This window comes from Vicugna pacos, chromosome 12 (assembly GCF_048564905.1).
Source record: "Vicugna pacos chromosome 12, VicPac4, whole genome shotgun sequence".
Lineage (NCBI taxonomy): Eukaryota > Metazoa > Chordata > Mammalia > Artiodactyla > Camelidae > Vicugna > Vicugna pacos.
This window is the reverse complement of record NC_132998.1, coordinates 11353009-11379490: the sequence shown is the minus strand read 5'-3', so window position 1 is coordinate 11379490 and position 26482 is coordinate 11353009. Positions and strand designations below refer to the sequence as shown.

Below are 26482 nucleotides of genomic sequence, written 5' to 3'. Positions count from 1 at the left end.
ACCTTTACTCAGCTGTGCTGGCGGGGAGGAGAGAGTTACAGGAGGTCATCCAGAACCTGGGCTCTGGCTGGCAGGGGGGGTGTGAATGGTGCTGGCTGCTAGTTCAGCCCTGTGATTAATGGATGTCAAGTGGACAAATACAGACTCTAAGAAAACACAGAGTATTAACCCAGCCTTCCCACGTGGAGCTCTCTTGACCCACTCAACGCATTACTGACCGTCTACTTTGAAACAGGGGCACGAAAGTGTATGAGATGAGGTCTTGGCCTTCAGGGAACTTATGCTATATGAGGAAAAACAGATTCATTGGTTCACTAAGTAAACTTTTAATGAACATCTACCATGTGCCAGGCAGTTGCTAGTCTCTGAAGATACAGGCTTTAATCTAACAGATGGAAAGTTCATAACCAAGTAGAGCACCTTTCTCTCTCTTATAAGCGTTAACATTTAATACCAAAATACGTCCTCTCTTTTTGTTCTGTGTTTCCAATTTCACTCCACACCCCCTGCACTCCAGTTGTTTTCTGAATATACGTTTAGATTTAGAGGAGCTTATTTTGTGGATCTGAGTTTTCACATTCATGACAAATGTAAGGAAAGGCATATGATTGACAGATTTTCTTTTAAGGATCTGGGGCACATATTTTAAAAACTCCAAGCTGTATTTAGGTAATTGTCTTAACTTTTTACTGTTGCAGTAAAAGAGCAGTAATGGGGAAGTATGTGTGTAGCTGAAGGAGGAGGGTGAGGAGGGCGGAGGGACTGTTAAGGGCTGTGAGGGGAGAGTTAGGAGCTCGGGACTAGGGGTCAGGAGGCTTGTTCTGCTGTTGGTTTTGTTGTTAACGTGCATTTGGGGCCAATGTCTTCCTCTTTCTAAGTTTCCTCATTTGGAGAATGGGGTAGATGATTACTACTTTGCTTGTCTTATATTGTTGTTAAAGATGAAATGAGATAGTAAGTAAAAGACTTAAAGTGCAGAACAAATGTAAGGTATATTACGATGCCTTCTACATAAAAAGCCTCGGAAAATACTGAGGGAATCAATGAATGTATCTCTTTCTTTTGTTTCTTATATTCACTCCAAGGAATGAGAGCTGAGTTATTTCCTGAACTCCAGCAGAATTTATCACCTATAGCTGTAATTTAGTAATTATGTTCTTTCTGTACTCAGTGATTGTTTTCAATGGGTTAATTTTGGCACTTCAAGGGGAGTAATTAAACAGTGTATAAATTTCCTATCTCCTACAGAACCTAGAATGCAAAATACATTATAGGTACTCAGTACATATCTGTTGCTTGATTGATACTTGTTCAGTGTTTAGAATCTCTGAATAAACCCTTTGGGGACTCATTCTAAAGCAGAGTATATACATGGGAGTGAGAAGCTGGTATACAGACTAGGAGAGATCATCAGGGAAAGGATTTAATAAAAAAGACTTGATGAAGGCTTGAGGGAGACACTGATGTAGACCTTGAAGGCACTGTAGGTTGAGTTTGGGAAACGAAAGAAGAAGGGCATGCCCGATGGAGAGTTAGAGGTGGGAATGAGAATGGCATACTAGGAGGTGAATGAACTGGTGGAACAGTAGTGAAGGCCAAGTTGGTGAGGCAGTAAGAATCATTTTTAAATTGCAGTTCTTCACCGTGGCTATACATTTGTCAAACAAGCAACCTTCAAACTTTGTTTGGAAGTGAATCCTTGTCACGGTACAGACTAGCTCTTCAAGGTTGAAACTTAATGCTTACAAAGCCCTTTCCTTCTGCAGAGCCAATCTCTTAGGCTGCTGATGTCATTAATAATATAATCCCTGCAGAGTGTCAGATTTTGAACAGTTTTGTGGCTCAGCTAAGCAGATAGGCCAGGAATTAGCAGCCTTTTGTGGAGATGTTTGGGTGACTTTCCTTCTGGATGATGAAGAGGATTCTTCCTGTGTAGGGGTTCTCACAAGCTGGTGTGCATGTCTGTCTGTCTGTCTACATGCTGGCCTCCATGGCAGAGACTGAAGTGGAGAGAAGAGTCAAGTATTGGCATCAACAGGCCTGTGTTTGTGTGGGCTGGTGATGGCACTTCTCCCCTAAAGCAAGGGTACCTTTCTTATCCAGGAATTATAGCAGGTTGGTAGGTGTCACTCACTCATGTTCACCATCAAGTTATATATAGTGAGTACTAGTTACATACCATTAAGTGCTAGTCTGGATATTTTTTACTGGCAAACGGGGCAACATAGTGTAGACAAGTTACCTGCTCTTGAGAATTTCAGTGCAGGACTCTTAAACCTAAGTAAACATTAGAACATATATAGACAATTATATAAATGTCCGTCTACTGTATTGATATGTCTACTGTATGTAGTAACTGTCTTCTGATTTTGAAGAACCGCCATGTAGAGCAGGGACATGACTACTGTTTGACCTCAGGAATCAGTGTTAAGACTGATAGGTGAAAGCTCATAGAGGCAAATTCTGATCGAATGTGAGGAATGCACTTGTTTGTTAATAGATGAGATGGACTGCCTGAGGTCGCAGCTCTCTGTCCCTCATAACAGCAGAGCTATTGTCTGCTGGTAATTTGTAAAGGAGTGCAAGTGGCACGGAGTGGTCGGGCTACCAGTGGTCTCAGGCTTGGCACTAGTGACACTTTGGTTGGGGTCACTCCTTGTTGCGGTGAGTGGTTCAGCAGGATGTTTAGCGGCAACCCTGGCCTACCACGAGATGACAGTGACACCCTCTGTCCCAAGTTACGACACTCAAAAACGTCTCTAGACAATGCCAAATGTTTCCTGAAGGGCAAAACTGCCCCAGTACAGAACCCCTGGGCCAGGTGACGTTAAGGTGCCACAGAACTCTGGTAATTTAAACTTTGTTTTGCAAGTGAATTTTGCAGCATACATTTTTTTCAGCAAGCAAGAACTGGTTAGAAGACCTATATAATTGGAGTGGTGGTATTCAGTTACCTTCCAGGTTAGGGAGGCTTTGTAGGGTTGGAAGGTTTTTAGAATCTGTGGGTGATGTTGGTGAGCTTGGACTGTACAGGACATTCCCTAAACAGGGCATACTCTCGGGAGAGGGCTGTGAGATGGAAATGAGAAGATTAGACAAGGTTTGAGGACACCTGAATGACAAGTGCGAGGGCGAGAGATGTGAATTGGTCATCATAGCCGGGGCAGCCATGGTCAGGCTGCCCACTGAGGTCCTCTTCCGGGTCGCCGTCTTTGTCCTTTTCCTTTCCTCCAAAGCCTGCACAGTTCTATGGTGGAAGAGAAAGGAGTGCCCGAGGAAGTTAGAAGCGTTCATCTTGGCTTGCGTCTTTTTTTTTTGTTTGTTTGTTTTTTTTTTTTTTTTTTTTGTTTTTTTGGCTTGCGTCTTATCTCCTCCACTTACTAGTTTTGACCTGACAGGTTTCTTAACCTTGTTTCTTACACCTTGTTTTTTTTCAATTTTAAAAATTGTGGTAAAATATCCATAACATAAAGTTTACCATTTTAACCATTTCCCCTCTTACTAATTTTATAACTGAGAGTTTAAACCTTTTGACTGCACTTCCTCCTCCCACCTCCCCACCTCTGGTAACCATGAGTTTGTTTTTGAAGTATAATTGACCCACAACACTATGTTAGTTCTTGTTACACAATGTAGTAGTTTGATATTTCTATACATTTCAAAATGATCACCACCTAAGTCTAGCTACATCTGTCACCATACAGAGACACTACACAGTGACTATATTCCTCACATTGTACATTTCATACCTGCAACTTGTATTTTTGCAGCTGGAAGTTTGCACCTCTTAATCTCCTTTGCCTATTTCTTTCCTTCCTCTACCCCCTCCCTTCTGGCAACCACCTGTTTGTTTTCTGTGTCTATAAATCTGTTTCTGTTTTATTGTGTTTATTTGTTTTTTTTGTTTTTTTAAATTCTGCATATAAGTGAATTCATATGGTGTTTGTCTTTCTCTGTGATTTATTTCACTTGGCACAGTACCCTCCAAGTCTATCCGTATTGTTGCAAATGGCAAGATTTCATTCTTTTTATGGCTAAGTAATATTCCATTATACGTACATACATACATACACACACGCACACTCCAAATCTTTATCCTTTCATCTGTTGATGAGCACTTAAGTTGCCATTGTAACTATTGTAAAGTATACAGCTCAGTAGTGTTAAGTACATTCACATTGTTACACAGCCATAGCCACCATCCATCTCCAGAACTTTTTCATCTTGCAGAACTGAAACTCTGTGCCCATGAAACAGTAACTTTCCATTCCTCCTTCCCCCCAGCCCCTGGTAACCACCATTCCGCTTTCTGTCTATATGAATTTGACTCCTCTAGATTCCTTGTACAAGAGGAGTCGTATAGTATTTGTCCTTTTGTGACTAGCATATTTCACCTGGCATAATGTTTTCAAGCTTAATCCATGTTCTGGCTTGTGTCAGTTTCCTTTTTAAGACTTAACAATGTTCCATTTTACGTATATGCCACATTTCCTTTTTTCATTCGTCTCTCAGTGGGCACTTGGGTTGCTTCCACTCTTTGGTGACTATGAATAATGCTGTTGTAGTGTCTTTTTCATTTAAAAATGGCATCAAATAATACTTCCTTCCTAGGATCATGGCAGTTGTGTGTAAAGGCTCCTTGCAGAGTGCCAGGCTTTGGCATGTGATAAGTGGCACTTCCTTTCCTCACCTTTCTTTATGCCAGCTTCTTCACTTTTGCCTCTTTTATGTCTCCCTCTTAGTACTGGTAATCAAACCAAAGTAGGGGCTAATGGGGTTTTTTCCCCCCCTGCCAATTAAAGTTTATTTCACTGACGATTTGCAATCACTGTTCTCTGAACTCTTGGTATTATTTCAAGTCTAGTCCGTGTCTGGAAATTTGAGTTTACTTTAAGGTTGCCTCAAGTGTTCAGGTTCTCCTTAATGGCTCTTAAAAGTCCTTCACTAAACCCATTATCACGTTTCTCCCCAAGATAATGTTTTCTAAAACCTTGCTAGTGGCAGCTTGCTCTGTCCAGGGTCCTGAGGTCCCTTCTTCAAGGGTTTTGATTCATTTGTCATTCAAAAGACTATTGATATCCTGAGGGTAAGTTTTAGATACACTTGGTGAATTTCATTGCTTTGTTCCTGCCTTTAAACACCCAGGCTCCCTCCTGGTGTGGGAAGAAATATTTTTGGCTGGCCCTTTTCTGTCTGTGCTGTGCCATCTGTCACAGGGGTCATTGCTCAGAGGCTAGCTTCTTCCCTGCTGGGAGCAGGTGGTCAAAAGCAACAGCTATTGACAGGGGCAGGTTGTGGCAGCTTACCAATATGCCCCCAAAGCTGTATGTATAGTTGTATCTTCAGAGGAATACGAGGAGGCCTTCCTTTGGGGTCTTTTTTGCATTAAAGGGGAAGAGATGCAGATGTGATCCTAAATTATTAGTTAATTTCTGTGGTCCAGCCACTTATCCACTGTCCTGCCTATGCTCTTGCCTCTGTCCACCTCAACTGGTTCTGGACTCTGAGACAGATACCCGAGTCAACCTACAGCGTACAAAGAAAGCGACATCATGAAAACTATGGGCAATATAATTACTCAAGCTGATTCATATCTAAGATGTGAGAGGCGACATCCTGATCCTTGTTCAAACAAAGTAAAATCTTTCAATACTGTTGACTGGTAAAGACCTTGGTTTTAAAATCTTATTTAAAGAGATTGTGCTTCCAACCACTCAGGATTCTGGGCCTGACTCACGGGAGAGCCAGCCCAGTGCTGAGTCACTTAGCCAACTTCATTCATTGATCATGTGCTTGTGCACAGCTTGGTTGCAAGGTGGGAGAGAATTACTATTTTCGAATGTTCCTTCCTGAAGTAGCATGGTCCAGAAGTTAACCGAGAGACAGGATGCTGGAGTTCTATTCTTGGCCCAGCTCCTCACCTTCAGCAAGATCCATCCCTCTCCCCACCCCCCACCCTACTGTGTTAATATGAAAGGATCAGAGAAGTAAGTAAAACCAGCCAGACAGATGAGAATAGAAGAGTTTTTTTTTTTACAAAATGGTTTTCCCTGCGAGATTATGAGGCAATATAGCCCCCAGCCCCCGATTCCTGGTTGGCTGGGCTTTGTCACCACTCTTGCTCAAGTAACTTACCACAGCCTCCACCTGTAAGATAAAGAGGAATTTCTCCTCCAAGATAAACCTCCGCATTCCTAGTCTTTGTTCGTTTTTTTTTTTTCAAACTGGTCATACCTCTTCCCTACAGGATTCACTGCCTTGATTGTACTTGGGTACATTCCACTGTTTTAAGCAGCACAAATGATTTTCCTGTTAAGTGGGGGGTAATTCAGAACAATTTACAGAGTAAGTTAGTCCTAGGGGTGTGGTCTCAGGGTTACTGAAACCAGCATTGCTGGTTTCTTTGAGGGCTCGCTAGTTGCCCTCTAGGTCGGCTGTTTGCATGACTCTGTCCTCTCTAGCTAGTGTACTAACCCTGCTGGTGTCTCACCTCAGTCTTAGACACGGTTACACCTTTCACCTCTTCTGATCGCTGGAGAAGTAAGACCTTCTCTCCCTTGGCCTCAGATACAGTCTGCTACTTGGCATCCTAACCTCGATATGGTGGTATCTCTAAACTCTGCCCACAGAATTCTTTTATTGTTAATATAAAACGATTTGAGCGTGCAGAAAAATAGAGGGAATAGTGTAATATTCACTTCAGGTCTTTTTTGGATTGTGAGAAATCATCGTGGGTTCATTTGAAGCCCAGAAGCACCATGTAACCCCCCCCCAACTCTTGAAAAAACCCTTTTTGTCCAAAGGCATACTGCAGAGTGCTCAGCCTCCCTGTGAAGGTTCACCTTATGACCTGTATTCATTGTTCTGTTTCCTCAAGTGCTTTCACAGCTCCCTTCCCCACCCCTCACTGTGACCTTGGGCAAATTGCTTTACCTCTCTGAGCTTTATTTTTCTCTTCTGTAAAATGAGAGTGATAGCAACATCTGCCTTCTCTGAGTTATTTTGAGAATCAAATTGGTAATATATGTGGAAGTGGTTTGTAAAGCACTGGGTTATGTGTGGCATCAGTCATCTGTACAGAGGACCCACCAGTGACATTCTCCGAGGCCGTGGGAGAGGGTGTTGGGGAAGGGGGATTGCCAAGGGAGTTGGTGTTCCCCGGGGGCTTTTTTAAACTGTAACGTGTCTACCTTACACACATATATACATACACGCAGATAACAGAGTACTTTGAAGGTAAAGGCCAAGGGGAAATCATCTCTGTTCTTCCTTCAGTCGTTTTCAAGATTCTCAGCTATGTTCTGACCCATCTCCGATACTGTTTTGCACTGGAATGTCCATTTAAAAAAATCAATTTCTTAGTCTCTGCTTGGTCAAAAATCACACTTTCAATAAGAATCTTCACAGTCAACTGTTTGGCTAAGGAGGTTTTCTTTTACCAGTATGCCTTGCAACATTCCTGCCACCAATTCTTTATTACCCAGAATAACGTCTTTCTCTCCTCTGTGCTTTATTTCTCCTTCTGCATGTAGTCTGAAAGAAGTTCTCCTGGTATGCAAGAGTTAAGGATGCCTCAACAATTCCTTTATAGCATATTAAACTGAAGATAGGTGTAAGTCCTGTGTAATCATTTCCACACCATTGTGTGTAGTAGGTTCTCTGTGTAGATGCTGATTACTGGTCATTGTCTCTTAGCCTTTCACCTTTACTTAATTGTTTCATTTTATTTAATTATAGTACCCTGGCCCAGACTAGAGAAGGGATACTTGGGAGAAGATATTCCTGAATAATTGTATTGAAGAACTGTTCAGTTTTATTATTTAGAATGTTTAACAATTCAAGTGTAGAAATTAAAAATCCTACTACTCTAGAACCCAGTAATTGAACTCCTAGGTGCACATACCCAAGAGAAACTTTCTCATGTGAGCACATAGTGACCTGGACAAGAATGTTTATGGTAGCACTGTTGATAGTAGGGAGAACTTGTTGGAAACAAAAGGTTCATCAATAGGAGAGTTGGTAAATTGTGGTATAGACAAACCGTGAACCACTACTATGAAGCTATGAAAATGCGTGAAGTAGAGGAAAATTTGTGAAAAGGAATAAATGTCAATCATAATAGGGAATGGAAAATGCAAGTTTCAGGACATGATCAATATTTCGCTTTTATACAAAGTTTCAGAATGTGCAAAACAATCCTTTATGTTATAGTGGATACACTTTATGTGGTAGTAGTGTAAAAATAATGTAAAATTAAAGATTTTATAACATGCATGCTTATGTTACAATGGATACACTGTTTATGTGGTAATAATATAAAAATTGCAAGAATTTGGGAAACACTTGATTCAAGTTAGTGGTTGGTTTTCTTTGAGGAAGGTAGAGCAGAATTGTATGGAAAAGAATACATGGGGGCTTCAGTTGTATCTGTAGAGTTCTGTTACTATCTTATGTTTTTTTAATACCTGAACTATTTCATAAAATAAGTCAACTGTAATAAAAAGTATTCAAAATGTATGTCTTAGTTCGTTTAGGTTGCTGTAACAAAAATACCGTAGACTGGGTGGCTTATAAACAGTAGACATTTATTTCTCGGTTCTGGAGGCTGGGAAGTCCAAGATCAAGGTGCTAGCAGACTCAGGTCTGGTGGGCACCTGCTTCCTGGTGCATAGAAGGCTGTCTTTCTCTGTGTCCTCATGTGGTGGAAGGGGCAAGGGAGCTGTCTGGGGTCTCTTTGATAAAGAGACTCTGTCTTTTATAATTCAACATATGAATTTTGGGAGGACACAAATATTCATTCTATAGCAATGTGTATAGAATATGACCTTCAGCTTTGTAAAATTATGGACAAAGGAAAGAACAGGGAAGAATTTAACAGTCATTCATCTCTAGATGGTTTTTTATATTTTCCTGTGTTTTTCAAATTTTCTGCAGGAAAAATGGCAGTCAGTTTTATTTAATATTTATTTAAGAGGTCATAGGATATCAAAATAAGACAGTAAAGTAATATTGACAGCCACTCAGTTTTTTTCTCCAATCTTGGACCTTAGAGTATATACAGTTACCCTAAGTAGCTGTAATTTTCAAACACTTTAATTTGATGAATACTTTATGTTCTCTTTGCTTTAACTTTTTTTGTTTGTTTGTTTCTAAAGAATTAGATTTAGAGGAAAAAACTGCTAGGATTTTTAAAGCCAAAGGATACTATTTAGTATTATGTAAAATAATATTAAGAGAAATAATGATTTTCAGAAACTGACAGCATGGTTAATAAATTAACCACTTCCTAGGTGGAAGAAATTCTCATGGGGTTGAAGACAGGCTGGATCAGACTGCAGAGAAATAAACTTAATTTTTTTTTTCTGTTTGTCTGATTCATAGGACTTCACATTTAACTTCTTCATAGAGCTAACTTCCTTTTCTTCTCAGGTTCGATATTACTTTTATAGGAAACCCTACCTCCACCCCATCCCCACCCACACCCACCTGCTCCTAATTCTGGGATATGTGGGTCCCTAGTACCTCATCCTGAATGCGCTTGTGTCACTGCATTGTAACTGACTAATAATCTCTCAGTCTCCACTGGAGTGTAAGCTCTACAAGGATGGGGTACAGATATTTTGTTCATTACTGGATCAATCCTCCAATCCTGTGTGTCTAGCACATAGGAAACACTGGTAATGCTTGAATGAATGAATGAACGAATTAATGGAAAGGTCACAACTCAAGGGAACTTTCTGGAAACTGAGCAATTTGATAGGAGACTTTAGGTTTTCTGCTTTTAGGTACAAGAGAAGTAATTAGGTTAAGTAATAAGAATTCCAGAATTCTCACTGGAACTTTTAAATGGAGAAATAATGAGAAAGTAGTGAAATGAAGAAAGTATACCCAATATTGAAATATATAATGATTTTTAAAAGTTTTAATTGGTTCCTCTTTCATCTTATTTGATTTGAAATGTTTTTCTTAAATCTTGCTTTAAATGTTATAGTTTCTTAATGTAAGTTATTTTATGAGCATTCATTTTATAAAAACTTCTTACTCAGATGTGACATTCCTATAATAAAATGCAGAAACCATGCCTATATGTCTGATAAATTTTTGGTGAACACACCTATGTAACCAGCAGCCCAGAGTCTCCTTCTGCCTCTTCTGATCGCTTCCTACCTTTCCCCAAAGGAACTGCTAGCCTGAGTGGTTTTTTTTTGTTTGTTTTTTTTGTTTTAATAATACAGTTTTTATAGAATGTCTCAACCTATCATATTCCTATTAATATCAAGAGTAAGTCAGCCAGTTGGGTCCAACTTTTCAAATTGTTACTGTCTTCCACCTAGTGATCTGAATGAAGGCATGGCAACTGTATCCCAAAGGGGATGTTTCATTTTATTGACAACAAAGGCCATATTGCCAAATCATCACTTAACTTTTATCACAGAGATCTTAGACTATGGGTGTGTGGAAAGGCGAATAACAAATTTAGTTACATGGTTGATTTGAGCCCTGGTTCTCTTGGATATTGACAGTCTCAAAACTGCTGGATGCATTATTTAAAAGATATTAGATTCAATTTGCTTCCCAGGATAGCCAGTGTCTTACTTAAGACAAAACCTGAATTATTGTTCTTTTGTTTATGCCATAGTGATCTGACATCATACTGTATTCCTCTTTGTGGGCAAAGCACAATGCAAGACAAGGCATTTGGAGGATGCAGGGGTTCATAAGCATGATCTTTGCCCTTGAGACGCTTATGATCAGGTAGGGAAAATGAAACACAGAAACATAAAACTCTAACTTAAAGTAGTATTTTTGGAGTGATATAAAATACTAAGCGGGGGAGAGATTGTTTTTGACTAGGCGGGGAGTGTGAACAGCTACCCCAAGCAAGGAAGATAGCATGTTAGGCAAAAGGAGTTGAACAACCAAAGGTGTGGGAATGGAAAAATACAGGAGGAGTGAGCAGTGGTTTTATGGAGCATAAGATACAAGCAGAGAATGTCTATTAATAGGCTGGAAAAGGCCCTGGGTGCTCATTTAAGGATTTGAAATTTTAATCAAAAGCAGTGGAGAGTCTGAAGGTTTCTGAGCAGAAGGGAGCCATGGCCATCGAACCTATGCTGTCTACCAGTTTCCGATTGTATCCACCAGTTTAGGATTACCGTACTGGCCAGAGGTTGCATGGATTGTGCCAGCCTTGAGGATTAGTCAGATTCATTTGTCATGAGTAAGGTCATTAACAATAGTTAAGGCACCATAACAATCATGAACAGTTTTCTGCTTTCATTTTTCCTGCAGGATCTTTTGTTAGTCCTGTCATCTCTAAATAGTTGAGAGAGAGAACTTTGAAAATCCTGGAGAAAAGCATAAGGTTAAGTTTTGTGAATGCATTCATTACAGATGAGATTAGAAATAGATTTTGTGTCTTGCTGTCACTGTGCTTGTCCCCTTATAACATTCTTTTCCTGAATGAGAAGCATCAACCTACTGGACGAAAAGTCACATCCCGAGTTTCAGTTCAGGCTCTGCTACCTGCGATCTTTGTGACCCTGAAGATGTCAGTTAACCTCTGTGAACCTGTCATAGGGTGGTTGTGGGATTTCAGTTGGAAAGTAGTTGCGAAAGCATTACTAACAGTATTGGGCTGCATGTTGCTGTGCTGTGTATTTAGAGATGATGTTTCATACAGGCATTGCTTCAGTTCATAGATGCTTCTCAAAAGACTGTCCACATCACTTCCACAGGGCTTAGAGGCATTTTGTTGTCATCAAAAAGCACCGGGGTAGGAAGCAGAAGCACCGAGTCCCAGCCCACACCTTGCCACTTGCTGGTGAAACTCAGATGTAACTTCCTGCTTTTATAAGCTACCTTGCTTTTGTCTTCAGACACCATAAAAACAAATCAGAACGGCAGCAAAAACAACCAAAACAAAACACACTTAAATTCAACTCCAAAAGATTTAATGAGTAATTCATGTCTTTCCTGGATGATTCTTGAAGAGATTAGCAAGATGTGTTGGACATTAAACCACCAGACTTCCTAAAGATTATTCTTTAGCCATTTCATATAATAGTTGTCTTATCTCCTCTTCTTTCTCTTTCTGTCCCCAAACTTCCCAGCTGTACTGACAGCCACCTCCACCAGCAGCCTCATTCCCAGAGTTTTCCTTCCTGGGCTCTTTACCATTGCTGCCTCTGCCACCACTATTATTTTTATCATCATCATCATCATCATCATCATCATCATAAGAGTTTTCCCCTTTCCCTTCCTACCCATTGTCCCATTCAGCATAAGGAAGATAGCAAGTTTCAGCAGGAGAGGAATTCTCCCTCCTTAGAAAATGTATAGGGGAGTGTTTAATACTTTACCCTGTGTCACTGACTGATATAAGGCAAGTCAATTAGCTTCTCTAACCCCAAATACTGTTTCTGTGAAGTTGGGTCTAGCAATATTTGCTCCGTTAACCTCACAAGTGAGGATGAGATGAGGTAAAGGACAGGAAAAGGCTCTGTAAATGTTAAAGCGCTATACAAATATGAGGTTGCATTAATTTGTAGCCTCAGCAACTGTTTGCAGAGTTTGTCAGTCTGTCAGCTCAGTCTCCTAGGATTCCTAGCAAGTCTAAAATCTTGTTCAGGAAAGATCTATCCTGCCTTTAATCGTGGCTGACCGCCCCGGACTGTTCGCTGCCATGCCCTCCTAGCAGTCTGTGGCCAGGCTGCTGTGTATTGCTGTGTTTACCTTTGATGACACTTGGAGCGCTCTTGGCAGATATTCTCCCATCTGCTCTTTGGGGTAACTCTGTGCAGAAGATTTCATATCCCACGGTGGAAGCTGTACCTCAGGCCCCCCTGTTGTGTGTGGTCACCGTGTGTGAGACCCACAGCAGCGACTTGGGTGACCCATCTTTTCCTTCGCACAACCTCATGAAAGTGCAAACCATGCTTCTGGGTTTGGTCAGTAGGTGATTCAGTAACCAGTTAGTGGGTCTACCCTGCTGTTCGTTAGTGACTGATACAACAAGTGAAGGGCAAAAACCATACACGCTTGACAAGACCTTTGTGATGCCTGCATTCCGACCTCTTGGCCACGCACTAGGCTCTGGTGCTCAAGGCTGCTTGAATGCCCTAGGTTTCACGCATTTGCAGGGTCACCCTTTTTTGACCAGTAAAGCAACTTATGAATTGCCTGAGTAGCAGAACTCCATGCACGCTGTCTGTTCTCATGTTGTCATTAAAAGTCTTCCTCTTGTCTGAGGAGCTTTCTCGGAGTAGACAAGTTCTTGACCTTAGTCATCATCAGAGGATACAGGGGAAACCCTGTGGGCTTCGGAGGGAGGCTGCTTCCCGTATGACCTAGGGAATTCATATTTTCTTCGTTGAGTCTCACTTGAGCATCACTTATGCTGTCAATACCTGCCTAATTAGGTTGTTGTGAGGATGAAAGGTAATGTTTATAAAATGACTGACAATCAATATTGTATTCTTTATAGCCATTGCACCAGCTTTGTATAGAGGCATGTAACCACGTTTGTGTGTTTTTGCATGTCCGTTTCAGTTCAGCTTTATTAGAAAACAGGCACGATCCATTGCTGTAAGAGTTGTCCATTGGATTCTGGAGTTGAGAGAGACCCAGTCACTGTTTTGTGTAATAGTTTTAGAACCATTGGACACTCTGCAGCAATGTCTTCGGGGTGATGTGGGAGGAGTGAGGTGGACTTTGGGCACACTCCCTGCTTTAACCAGAGCAGAGATGCTTTGGCTGTATTATATATTGACATTTCATCTAAGATTTCATTTGAAAGAGGCTTCTACTGATTGAAAAAAAGCCTTAAAGCTTTCATCCAACTTTCTACCATCAAGTGCAGGCACCTACTTTACAACATGACTGACAGATGATGACTAAAGAGAGTATGTTTTGATACCAGTTTTCTAAGTTCCAAGCTGTCCAGTGCCTGTCACATACACACCCAAGAAGTGCTTATTGAATGAATGAATTCTTGGTCATGGTTGTGATAAGGATCAACCAAACAGTGTTTGATCTCTTTTTAGGTTCTGTGTTCATGTCTTTATTCAGTACATAATTATTTGATGATAGCTACTGAGTTCGGACACAGAACTGTCTGATTTAAGCCTCCATCCATATTAGAACTTCACAGAAGCCATCTTTGTTTAGCCTGTCAGAGTCCAGAGTGGTTAATTAGTCTATCTTTATGGACTCAGAGCTGGAAGGGATCTTACAAGAGATGCAGAGAAGGGGCAAGAGTGCTGATAAGAAGTAGTACAGTGAAATGGTTAAGAACACAGACCCTGCCACCAAACAGCTTGGGTTTCAATCCCACTCTGTGATCTGGGGCAAGTTCCTTAATCTCTCTGTGCTTCCGTTTTCTCATTAGTAATGTGGGATAATAACTGTACCTACCTCACAGGGTTGTGGGAAAGAGCGAAAGAATTATAATAAGATCGCTTAGAACTGTGCCCAGATCACGTTGTACATGCTCCATGTTAACTATTAGTATTGGTAGTATTATGATTATCATTTTTTATTTATTGAGACCTACTTCACATGTATCATCTCATTTAACCCTCACATGAGGAAATGGAGGCCCCATAATATGTAATTTGACCAAGGTCCATTAGCTGGTAAATTACAGAGCTGGCTCTATAAATTATTTCACTCACCTCCTTTCTTTTATAAGACCAAGGCCTGGGTAGATGAATTGATTTATTAAGGGCCATACAGCTGCTCCATGACAATATCTGAATTATAATATCAGTTCCTTAAGCTTGGCCGAGGATTGTGTCTCTTTTGGGGGTTTAGGGGAGACCTTGATCTGATGTCTTTAATTTCAAAAAAATCTCTATGACAGAGGTGCTATCAGCTGTCCAAAACCATTATTTTGATTTCAAATTGTCAAGCTTCATAGACCATATGGGTTAGGGTCTTACCAATTGTGGAGAGCAGAAACTTCATAATCCTCATTATAGTCAAATGCCATATTTTGAAGATGGCAAAGTTAAGGCTAGCTGTGAAATCTTGTAACTTAACTTTTGAAATCTGTACACAATGAAAAAAGGCATATGCAGAGGAAAGTAATATCACCCTGTGATGTTATTGGTGTTATCATAGTCCACACTTTAATTTTTGTGAAAGATGTTGTACATCCAGCAAGTGTTTCCACCATCTCTTTCTCTGGTAGGAGTGAAATCATCTTCCTTCCTCAGTTGAGCTTGGCAAGCACGCCTCTGGCTGTGTGTAGTCTGTAATGTAGTGGAAAGTATCTACAACTTGTCAGCATTTGTCTTTTGTCCACATGATATATTGATGCCCCTTCACTACCATTTATACTCACATTTGGATTTTTTTTTTGTATCAACTGAAAGTGAACACTTAATAGATAATGTTTCATGTCACTGCCCCCACAAAATGTATTTCCACAATCATGGCATCTTTGTTCAGCAGAATTTATTCAATGATTTGCAGAAATTGCTTTTGATTTTTATTTATTTTACAAAGGTTGTGTGGAATGGAAAAAATTAAACTGGTGATACAGATGGTATTAAGGGCTAATATTTACTGTGCCCTTTCTTCATGTTAGACACCATATCAATCTCTGCTTTCTTTACCGTATTAGTAGGTCTAATAGTTATTATGTAGTAGAGGCAAAGCTTGAAACCATTGGATTTTTGGTCAGAAGCAGTGAATCACTAACCCAAATCATATTTAAGTGGACTAAAGCTGATTAACTGTATCTAATTGTAAAGGAAAAAAACCAATATGAAATTTCCTGATTTCCTCAGTTATTATTAGGAATTTTATAATTTTGTGATGTGTACAGCTTCTTCCTCCCTCCAGTCCCAACCATATTCCTTCACGTGGAGGGATTTTCCTGTTCCCACCACACCCAATAAATGCTTATGGGAGATCATGTAAAGTGAAGGTTTCTCATCCAAGCTCTAGAGTAGTACCTGGAAGCCTGTCTTAGATACTTGAGATAAAATACGGCTTCCTAAATGTCTTGGCCCTCCCTAGGAGTGTGAACACCTATTAATTGACATTTCTTTTCTCATTGTTAAGCATATGTCAATAGTTTAGTTATGTGGAAATGTAGTGGAAAATAAGACAACATCTGCTCTCTCTTTAGACAGTTGTGTGGAGACGGGAGGAAGGGATCATGCTGGTGAGAGTCTTAGTATTAATGTGAAAGGATTGAACAGGAAATTGAGGTAAAATCTAATGTGCAGATTGGAATTGAGGCAAAAAGAAGTAGAGAACCACAGATCACAAAAATGAAACCCTTTTCAATTATAAAGCAATGGGCAAGAAAAATTGTTGGCATTGTAACTTGAATCAGGAGACAAGTGAAGAGAATGACAGTAGATGTGTGGGCAGCAACCAGCTTCCACAAAGGGTCTAATGTGTGGGACAGAAAGGAGAAAGGCTCTTATACCTCTTGGAAGAAGTAAGAGGAACATGGAAAGCCAGTTAAATTTGAGAAAAAGGAAATTGGTGATAGGGGATAGGTGCTAAAGCCGAGGGAAAATTTGACTGGTGTCTCCAGGGCCAGGGAGATGGAAGTCTAGTGACCTCTTGACTGGGCTGCATGCTGAGTGGCAGACGGAAGGCTGGGCTTGGTGGTTATATGGACACACAGACAAGGTGGAATATCTGTCTTCATTTTGGGCTGATGGGACCTGCTCAGGGAAGCTTTTGGATCCACTTAAAGTCATTATAGTCATTGGTTTTGACTTCATTTAAAAGCATTTTTTGATCAAAATATTCAGGCACTCAAAGTATAAGTGCTTCACACACACCACCTGATAGAGTTACTTATTTATCATCGTTAATCTTAAATTTATATCCATATTAGGCCTCTTTCAAAATATTCTATAAACAGACCCTTCAAAGGGTATCGGCAGGAGGACAGATGTAAACCCCTGAAGAGTGACTATCTCAAAAGGATCAGTAAGAGACCAGTTACTGAGAATCAGAGGCAAACAGCTCAGCTTTGGGAAGGTTTGGTGGGTGTGAGGCTTAGGAAGAACAGATTTTGAAGTGGCCTCACGAGATGGAAAGCCAGTGAAACAGAAGAATGTCAGGTAGCCTGGGCGCTGACATTCACCAGGGTGAGGGTGGGCCTTCAGATCTCGTAGGAGGGAGAGCCGGATTTGACGTTACTGAGAGAGGCTTAGGACCGCAATTTTTTTTATGTTTCAAACGAGTAAAATTAAGGTTTGACAAAACTGTTTTTATTTCAATTTCTAGAACTGTTATATGATTTTCCAAAATGAAATCTGTAAGTGACAAAGTAGGAACTTGGCAGACTAGCATCTAGTTGTCCCTGGAGGAAGGAGGGGCCCAGGGAGGAGGGACAGTGTAAACCGTATCCATCTGGCTGCATTTCTCTCTTCTCCTGTGATAAGAGCCGCCCACCTTCCTCCCAGTGCAGAGCTGCTCCTCCAGCTAATTCCAAATGAGCTATGTATCAACATGCAAGGCTGGCTGGCAGTCCTGAGTCCATAGTTCTATACCAAGCTTCTCTTCTTTTAGTTCTTGTTGTTAAGTCTTTCCCTTGAACTTCAGAACCACGTATCTACTGCCTGTTCAGTCTCCATTTGGAAATACCAAAGCAGCTCAAACTCAGCATGTTCAAAAGTGAAGTCATCGCCTTAACCCCAGAGCTGTGCATCACATCTTATTCCCTGTCTCTGAATTTTTCTGCCTCCATCCGTTGCCCATGATAAAAATCTGGGCCTCTTTCTTGATTTTCCTTCTACCTTACCTCCCACTTCAGTTAGCTGACACTCCATTCTGTACTTCATCCCTGCTGCCTGCTTCAGGCGGTCATTCTCTCTCAACTGAATTGCTACGGCAGTCTTCTGCCTGGTCTTCTGCACTCCGACTTTGCTCCTCCCCGCCTCATCTCCCTGCCTGCCTCATTCTTTACACTGTGGCCAGAATCATCTTTCTAAAATGTAGCTTTGATCAAGTCATTCAAGCCTTCATTGTCTCCTTATTGCCTTAGAGATAAGATCAGAACTCCTTCTTATGATAACAACTTTGGCTTCTTGATGTATACCTGTTTACCTGTTAGTTAATTTTCTAAAGTCCACTTATACTGAACTATTTGCAATACCTAAGTGGCTTGATCTCCCTTGTCGGCAGCCTTTAGTATATGCTCTGTTTTCTTCCTGCAAAGCTCTATCCATTTTCTGCCATCTTCTCTCCACTAGCTTCAGGTTTTAGCTAAGATGTCACTTTCTCCGGGAAACCTTCCCTGATCTCTCCAAACTAGATTAAGTGTCTTGCTTGTGTTATGTCTGTAGAAGCGTGTTTTGCTTTTTTGGATGTATCGTGCTATACTTTGCCTGTTTACTTGTCTCCCACCCTCAGGAGACTTTAAAGGTCCCCGAAGGCAGGGAGCTCTATTGATCATCAGTACAGTTCCTGGCATATAGTAGGGGGCACAATAAATGCTTCAGTTTTTTTTTTCTCTCTGAAAAAATTATGGTAAAATCTACATGATATAAAATTGACCATTTTAACCATTCAAATACTCAGTTCAGTAGTCTTAAGTACATGCACACTGTTGTGCAACCATCACTACTTTCCGTCTCCAGAATGTTTTCGTCTTCCCAAGCTGAAACTCTGTACCCATTAAACAGTAACTCCCCATTCTCCCTCCCCCCAGCTCCTGGTAATCACTGTTCTACTTTTTGTTTCTATGTATTTGACTGTAGGTACCTGATATAAGTGGAAACATACAATATTTGTCCTTTTGTGTCTGGTTTATTTGACTTAGCATAGTGTCTTCCAGGTTTATCCGTGCTGTAGCATGTCAGAATTTCCTTCCTTTTTAGGCTGAATAATACTCCACTGTTTATATATAGCACATCTTGTTTGTCTGTTCATCTCTCTGTTGATATTTGTGTTGATTCTACCTTTTGGGTGTTATTAATAATGCTGCTGTGAACATGCATATACAGTTATGTTTGAGTCCCTGCTTCCAGTTCTTTTGGGTACATTCCTAAAAGTGAAATTGCTGAATTTTCTGGCAATTTTGTGTTTAATTTTTTGTGGAACTGCCATATTATTTTCCACAGCAGCATAAGGGTTCCAGTTTCTCCACATTCTCGCCAACACTTGTTATTTTCGATTTTGTTTCATTTTGTAATATGTGAAGTGGTATCTCATTGGGATGGGGATTTGGATTTCTCTAATGATTAGTAATGTTGAGTGTCTTTTCATGTGATTATTGGCCATTTGTATATCTTTGGAGAAATGTCTATTCAAGTCCTTTGTCCATTTTTTAATTAGGCTGATATTTTGTTCTTGTTGAGTTGTAGGAATTCTTTATATATTCTGAGTATTAATCCTTTATGAGATACATGATTTGCAAATATTTTCTCCCTTTCTGGATTGCCTTTTCACTCTTGATGGTGTCCTTCAATGTACATGGTTTTCAATTTTGATGAAGTTCAGTATATCTATTTTTCTTTTGTTTCTGTGCTTTTGGTGTCATATGCAAGAAATCATTGCCAAATCCAATGTCATGAAGCTTTTCCCCTTGTTTTCTTCTAAGAGTTTTATAATTTTAGCTCTTATATTTAGTTATTAGATCCATTTTGAGTTAATTTTTATATATAGTACAATAAGGAATCCAACTTCATTCTCTTGCATTGGGTATCCAGTTTTCCAAGCACCATTTATTGAAGACTGTTCTTTTCTCCAGTGAATGGCCTTGGCACTCTTGTCGAAAATCATTTGACCATATGTGAGGGTTTGTTTCTGGGCTCTCTAATGTATTCCATTGGTCTTTATGTCTGTCTTTGTGCCAGTACCACACTGCTTTGGTTACTGTATCTTTGTAGTAATTTTTAATATCAGCAAGTATGAGTCCCCCAATTTGTTCTCTTTTAAGTCTGAGACAGATTTTTAATACTATTTGCTATTTGATCCTCCTCCCAACATTTTTTCTTCTGTATTCTTGCCTATGGTGTTTCCTTTAACAACCCCTCCAGAATGACTTCTCTTTCTTCATCTCTGTTGTAACCTCACTCCAGTGCCAGTTTTCTTTCCCTCTTCCTCCCCCTTTTCCTTAATTTAAAGTCATATTTATTTGTGTGTATGTCCCAGCCACAGCTGACATTTTCAGGTCTTAATCCTCCTGGATGACCAAGAGAAGGGAACCCTAAGCATCTGTTTCTCCCAACTTGCAGTATAGTTGAGTCCCTTTTAGAACTATCAGGGCTAGAATTTGCACTTGTTGTTGTGATGGACAAGGTGCATTGCCTAAGAGACCGTGTGGTATAGTATAAACAGCATTGTATCAGAGGCCCAGAGACCTGTGCTCTAGCTCTGCATGTGTCACTAATGAGCAGTTAAACAACTCTCTTACCTAACTTACTAATGAGTTTTCTTAACTGTAAAGTTAAGGAAAGTTGGACTAGATGGTCTCTGAGTTCCTTCTAAGTCTAAAAAGTTTATTTTTACTCTTTGCAAGACAGTTTCCCCAGGAGGAGGAGGAATTTAAGCTGGTGTTACGGATGAATAGAATTTAGGTGAGAAAGAAAGAAAAACTTCAGGAGATTTAAAACAAGGAAATGAAAGTGTATTTAGGAGTCAGTGAAAACAGCAGTGACCAGACTTTTTATTAAGTGATGCTGGATCAATTGGAATTGTAGAAAAATTTTCTTCTTTTTCTGGGTAGAAAAAGAATAAACCTTAACCTCTATATCACACAATATACAAAATCAATTCCAAATTATTAGAAGTCTAAATAAGAAAGGTAAAACAGTAAAGCTTCCAGAAGGAAATATAGCCTTAACAGCTGCATGACCTTGAAATAGGCAGTGATTTCTTAGAAAAACAACAAAACATTTAAGGGAAGATTGACAGATTGGATTTTAGTAAAACTAAGAACTACTATTTATCAAAAGACACCATTGGGAAAGTAAAAAGAAGAAAAGTATTTGAAATACAGTTGACAAACGAGTTGTATGGAGCATATACAAAGAACTCCAATAAAAAAAAATGCAGATGACCCAATGGAAAAAAGTGGACAAAGATTTAAACTAGCATTTCATTTCACAAAGGGGGCTATCTAAGTGGCCAATAAATGTTTGAAAAGGTGCTCAGTATCATCAGAGGAAAGCAAATTAAAACTCAAGTGAGGGAACAAACATATGAAAAAAATGCTTAACATCATTAGGCATTAGACAAATGCAAATCAAAACCACAGTGAGATACCACTTCACGCCCACTAGGATGGCTGTGGAAAAAAAAAAAAAGAAAATGTATGTTGTCTAAGATGTGGAGAAATTGGAACCATGCTTATATTGCTGGTGAGAATGCAAAATGGCTTAGCCACTGTGGAAAAAACAGTTTTGCATTTCCTCAAAAAATTAAACATAGAGTTACCATATGACCCTGCAATTCCACTCCTAGGTGTACTCTCGAAAGAATAGAAAGCAGGGACTAAAATAAGTACATGTGATGCACTATTCACCGTAGCCAAAAAGTGGGAGGCCCCAAATGTTTCTTAGTGGATGGATGAATAAACAAATTACGATACATACGTGTAATGAAACTATTCATCCATAGACAGCAGTGAAGTACTGACATATGATATAATGTGGATGAAAGAATCCAGATACGAAAGGTTACAAATGGTGTGATCCCATTTATAAGAATTTCCAGAATAGATCAATCAAAACAGACAGAACAGAGACTGATGGTTGCTGGGAATTGGGGGAGGGGAGAGGTTGGGTTGAGGGAGAGGATGGATGGGAGGGGAGTGGAAAGAAACTGATTAACGGGTAAAGTGTTTTACTTTGTAGTGATGGAAGTGTTTTGGAATTAGATAGAGGTGGTGATCGCACTATATTGTGAATGTACTAATTGCCACTGAGTTATTCACTTTGAAATGGTTAATTTCATCTCAGTAAACTATGAGATGTCACTGTATGTATGCCCACTAGAATGGGTGGAATTAAGAAGGCTGTCATTTCCGAGTGTTGATGAGGATGTGGAGTAGCTGGAATCTCCTACATTGCTGGTTAGAGTCTCGCTAAAGTTAAACACACACATGCCCTCTTCTGAGCCCATGTTCCACTCCTGCCTGTGTGCTGAAAAGAGGTGAGCAAGTGCAGCCACCAGAAGACATGTACAGAAAGGTTCTTAGCAGCTTTTATTCATAATAGCCCAAATGTCTATCAAAGTAGAATGGAGAAGTAAATTATGCCATGTTCATACATGGACTGCAGTACACAGCAATAAAATGAATGAACTGTTGCTACATACACAATAAAGATGAATTTCACTGAAATAATGTTGCATGAAAGAAGTCAGACTTTGAAGAGTATATGTAGATTCTACTTATATGAAGTTCAAGAGCAGGCCAAACTAATCTATGGCGCTAAATGTCAGAACTGCTTTTGCTGGGCAGGGATGGTCATGGTGGTTATTGACAGGTGAGCTCAAGAGAGCCACCTGGGGTGCTGGAAGTAAATCTTCTGTACCTTGATCTGAGTGGTGGTTACACATGTGTATACATATTACAAAATAACCAGTCTGTGCACTTAAGATTTGTGCATTTTATTGTTCTACCTTTAAAAACAACACTAGAAAATTAAAACAAGAACCAGTCGCCAGAGTAGATGTTCTTGCAGGGAGGGAAGCAATGGAAAAGAAGGTTTGAGAAAAGAAAGGTTGTGGGTGAACACTTGAGAAGTGTAAGGTTGTGGAAGGCCTTGAATGACAGTGAAATCACAGAAGTTTGGACACTGTTCTGTAACTCCAGTAGATTCATGGGAGGGAAATGACATAATGGAAGTAGACTTTTAGGGAAACAGATGTTTGGAGACATACCTGGGGGACGGAGGACTGGTCCACAAGTGGGAGGCTGTTGCAGGAGGACCAGAAGTGGGGTGATGCTGTTGAAAATGGAAACTCTGAAGGAAGAAGAGTTAGACTGGTAACTGATTGGGCAAGGACAGCGAAGGATGACAGGGCAAAGGTGACTGGGGTTCTGTGCTGGGTGGCTGGAAAAACGATGGTCCCAATAACAGAAGGAGGAAAGCCAAGTGGAGGAATCCGTTTTGGAAGTAAAAGGATGAGTGGTTTTAAATGCTTTAATTGTGATGTGGTGACAGGCAGTTGTGGGGCTCAGAAGAGCACTCAGGGCTGGTGATAGAAATCTGAAAATCACCCACGTACAGATTATTTTGAGTAGATGAGATCCCTAAAAGAAGGAGTGGTGCAGAGAGATTGCAGAAAGCCAGCCGTCAGAGAAGAAAAAGGTGGTAGGGGAAGAAGAGACTGCAGTTGCGGACAGAACCAGGGTAACAGAGATGAGAACCAGGATTGCTTAAGTCAAATGAAGAGAGAATGGAGGTTTGAAGATGTAAAGGGAGAGGATATAGAAGTAGGAGGGGAAAAGTAAAGACTGAGAATGGGATGGAGAGCAGGGGGAGCGGGGGAAATACGGTCTTGGAGAAGGCAGGAGGAAAGAGAGGCAGAGGCAGAGGACTTAGCCTTGCATGGCTTTACCTATGAAGAACCCAGGTGTGTGCGGTCAGGTCACACGAACTTGTCAGCATCTGCAGTGACTTCCTTTTGTGTATTCTTTGTCCTTTGAGTAGGAACTGAGGGTGACCCAGGGTTGAGAGTGAGTGTGACTGTGGGAGCCAAGGAGTCCCAGGTATTTGGACCAATTATGGCTTCCAGGCATAATCTTATTCTCTGTGAAAAGGATACAAAAGAAGTTTAAGACGCCATTCATGCCCTCCGGGGATTTATATGGTGCAGATGAACAATGGTTGAAAGCCAAAACAAGTGTGAATATGATGTCTTGAATCCTGACTTCGTCATTTTCCAGCTCTGTAGCTTTGGGCAAGCTATCTTAGGCCTCTGTGCCTTTTTTCCTCATCTGTTAAATGAGGATTATAATAATGTCTACCTTATAGGTCGTTCTGAAGATTAAATGCATTAACACAAGCATAGTGCTTGGAACAATGCCTGGAACATAACAAGTATGTGACAAATGTTAGCTAAGATCATGATAAAGCTGTAGGAGTTCACACGGGGAAGAATTAGTAAAGGCTGGAGCTGATGAGAAGATTCTTTGCACGAGTGGGAATTACTGGAGGCAACTCAGGGATTGATAAGAGGACAGGGATGAGAGAAGAGGAATTTTAGGTTGGGGAAGACAATGTGAATCCAGTTTTAGATCAGTAAAACCATTGGCATTTGCATGTGATTTACTTGATGAACCAGACTGTTCCTGTTGGGGAGCAGTGGGAGTCAGAGTAGGACAGAAAGATGGGTAGCTGGTATTTGTCATAATAGAAAAAGGAAGAGTTGGGGGAGTCAGTGCTCTTTGGTCACGGTTTTATTCTGGCCCCGTGACTTTGGGCACATCATCCCATCTCTTTGGACTCCCAGTTTCCTGATTCTTAAAATGAAATGAGCTGGATCTATAAAATCCCTCACAGCTCTAAAATCCCATGCCTCATCCATGAAAATGATTTCTTCCACCCCACCGTCTGCGGAACAGTGTTTACTGCGTGTGCAAGTGCGGAGCTGACTTGTGGTTCTGTCCTTGCCAGCCCCAGGCTGTGAGCGAGGGAGCTGGTCAGCCCGAGTTCGGACACCCCGTGCTTCCTTGGAACACTTCACTGTCACCACCACGGGAGAAATCTGGGGTCTCTGCGGGGGTATTTTATGAAAAGAACCCTTGGGTATTACACTCCCAAATTATTTAGAGTTAACTCTACTACTGTTCTCTTGAGGAGCCGCAAGTTTTATGGATGCTTGCCTTGAAGTGGACCCTGAGGGCTAAGTAGGAGGGAAAGAACAGTCTTTAGCCTTTTAAAACAATTTCCCAGATCGTCTCTGTGGAGCTCACAAAACGAAGGGAAAGAGCAGTGTCATGAGCGTCAGGTGAGCTGCCAGTGAAGCCCTAACGCTTTCACGGGAAGACTCACCTGCCCGGCTGCTTTTGTGGCCGTAACTGACTAGGGAGTCCCCTGGAAATAATGCAGGACTCTGTATAGACGTCAGTGGAAACAGACTCCTCACACGCCATGCTGAGAAATCATTGGCTCTAGGATGACACGACGTCAGTTTCTCTGTTTAGAACGGAATTTGGTTTGTGATTCCTTTCTCACTTCCTGTCCTTCTGGCTTCAGCCCCTCTCAGGGGCCTTTCTGCTGTCATTCACCCTGCAGTCAGTGCTGCATCAGAGGGTCTCTCAGATTCCTCTCAGTTGCTTTTCCCGCTGCTGAGTGGGAGGTATGTCAAGCAATATCTGCTCTCCCCACGGAGAAAACTGCTTTATGTTGGTCCCTGGCATGAGCTCAGTCGTCAGAGCAGGTGCTTCTCTGAACTTTTATACTGGACGATTTTACACAACTTGGTGAATTGAAAAATAACTTGAAACGGAAGAGCCAAAGCAAATGGCAGCTACTTTATCTATATTTTGTGCCTCCAAAGTTTTGATGGGTTTAGTGTCTTGGGAAACTGAAATTTGAAAAGAGTGAAAGTTTACCCTTGTGTTGTCCTTGAAAGGAAGAGTATTTCTTTACGGAGTAGAGGTCCAGGAAAGGAAGGTGACTTGAGCATATAAGGATTCCCAAAGTAATATGTGCTCCTGGGTAGTGTTAAATATGCCTTATTTGTTTAGAAGTTCCTTGAGAGTATGGACCATACCTTTATAGCTGTATGTGGTTACTCACAGTGAGTTGCATCTAAGTCAATAAGAAAAACTAGCAATTGAGTTGATTCTCATGTTTTGCTGTCCCTGACTGCTCATCCCCCTGAGGGGTGGTTGTGAACATCACCCAGTCCATTCAGATTTTCTGAAGAGGAAAATAACCATGTCATGGAAGAAACTATGTGTTGCGAAGAAAGGTTGAGCGTGAGATGGTTTAGCCTGGCCTCTTTTAGAGCAGTGATTGATTAATGCTGTCTGTGTTGCTGTTTCTTCAGAGCTGACCTGTCCTGGACGCAGCATAACTAAGGAAGCTGCTGCAGGATGAGAAGATGGCAGCGCGGCTGCTCGCACCACCAGGCCCTGATAGCTTCAAGCCCTTCACCCCTGAGTCACTGGCCAACATCGAGAAGCGCATTGCCGAGAGCAAGCTCAAGAAGCCGCCCAAGGCCGACAGCAGCCACCGGGAAGACGATGAGGACAGCAAGCCCAAGCCAAACAGTGACCTGGAGGCGGGGAAGAGTTTGCCTTTCATCTACGGGGACATCCCACAAGGCCTGGTCGCAGTTCCCCTGGAGGACTTTGACCCTTACTATTTGACGCAGAAAGTGAGTTGGAGGAGGAGGAGCAGCAGCTTCAGATACGCCTTTCCTGCAGGCTTGGGGGAGATGGGGAGAAGGAACTGTGTCTCTTTGCCAAAGTTTGGATAAGTAGTTAACCTTTTGTTTCAGTCCAAGGTTATGGGGATTCTTTTTCCATTTAATTGTGGGTAAGGGT

At 41.0% G+C, this 26482-nt stretch overlaps 1 protein-coding gene across 1 annotated transcript in view; it reads left to right on the top strand.

The window, feature by feature from the left end:
• The window catches only part of SCN8A (sodium voltage-gated channel alpha subunit 8), a 165247-nt gene that overhangs the window by 27589 nt on the left and 111176 nt on the right, over positions 1–26482 (top strand). Inside the window, exon 2 of the mRNA XM_072972777.1 lies at positions 25984–26313. Within this exon, the coding sequence (XP_072828878.1) occupies positions 26038–26313 (276 nt within the window). The 5' untranslated portion in view covers positions 25984–26037. The remainder of the gene's footprint in view (positions 1–25983; positions 26314–26482) is intronic.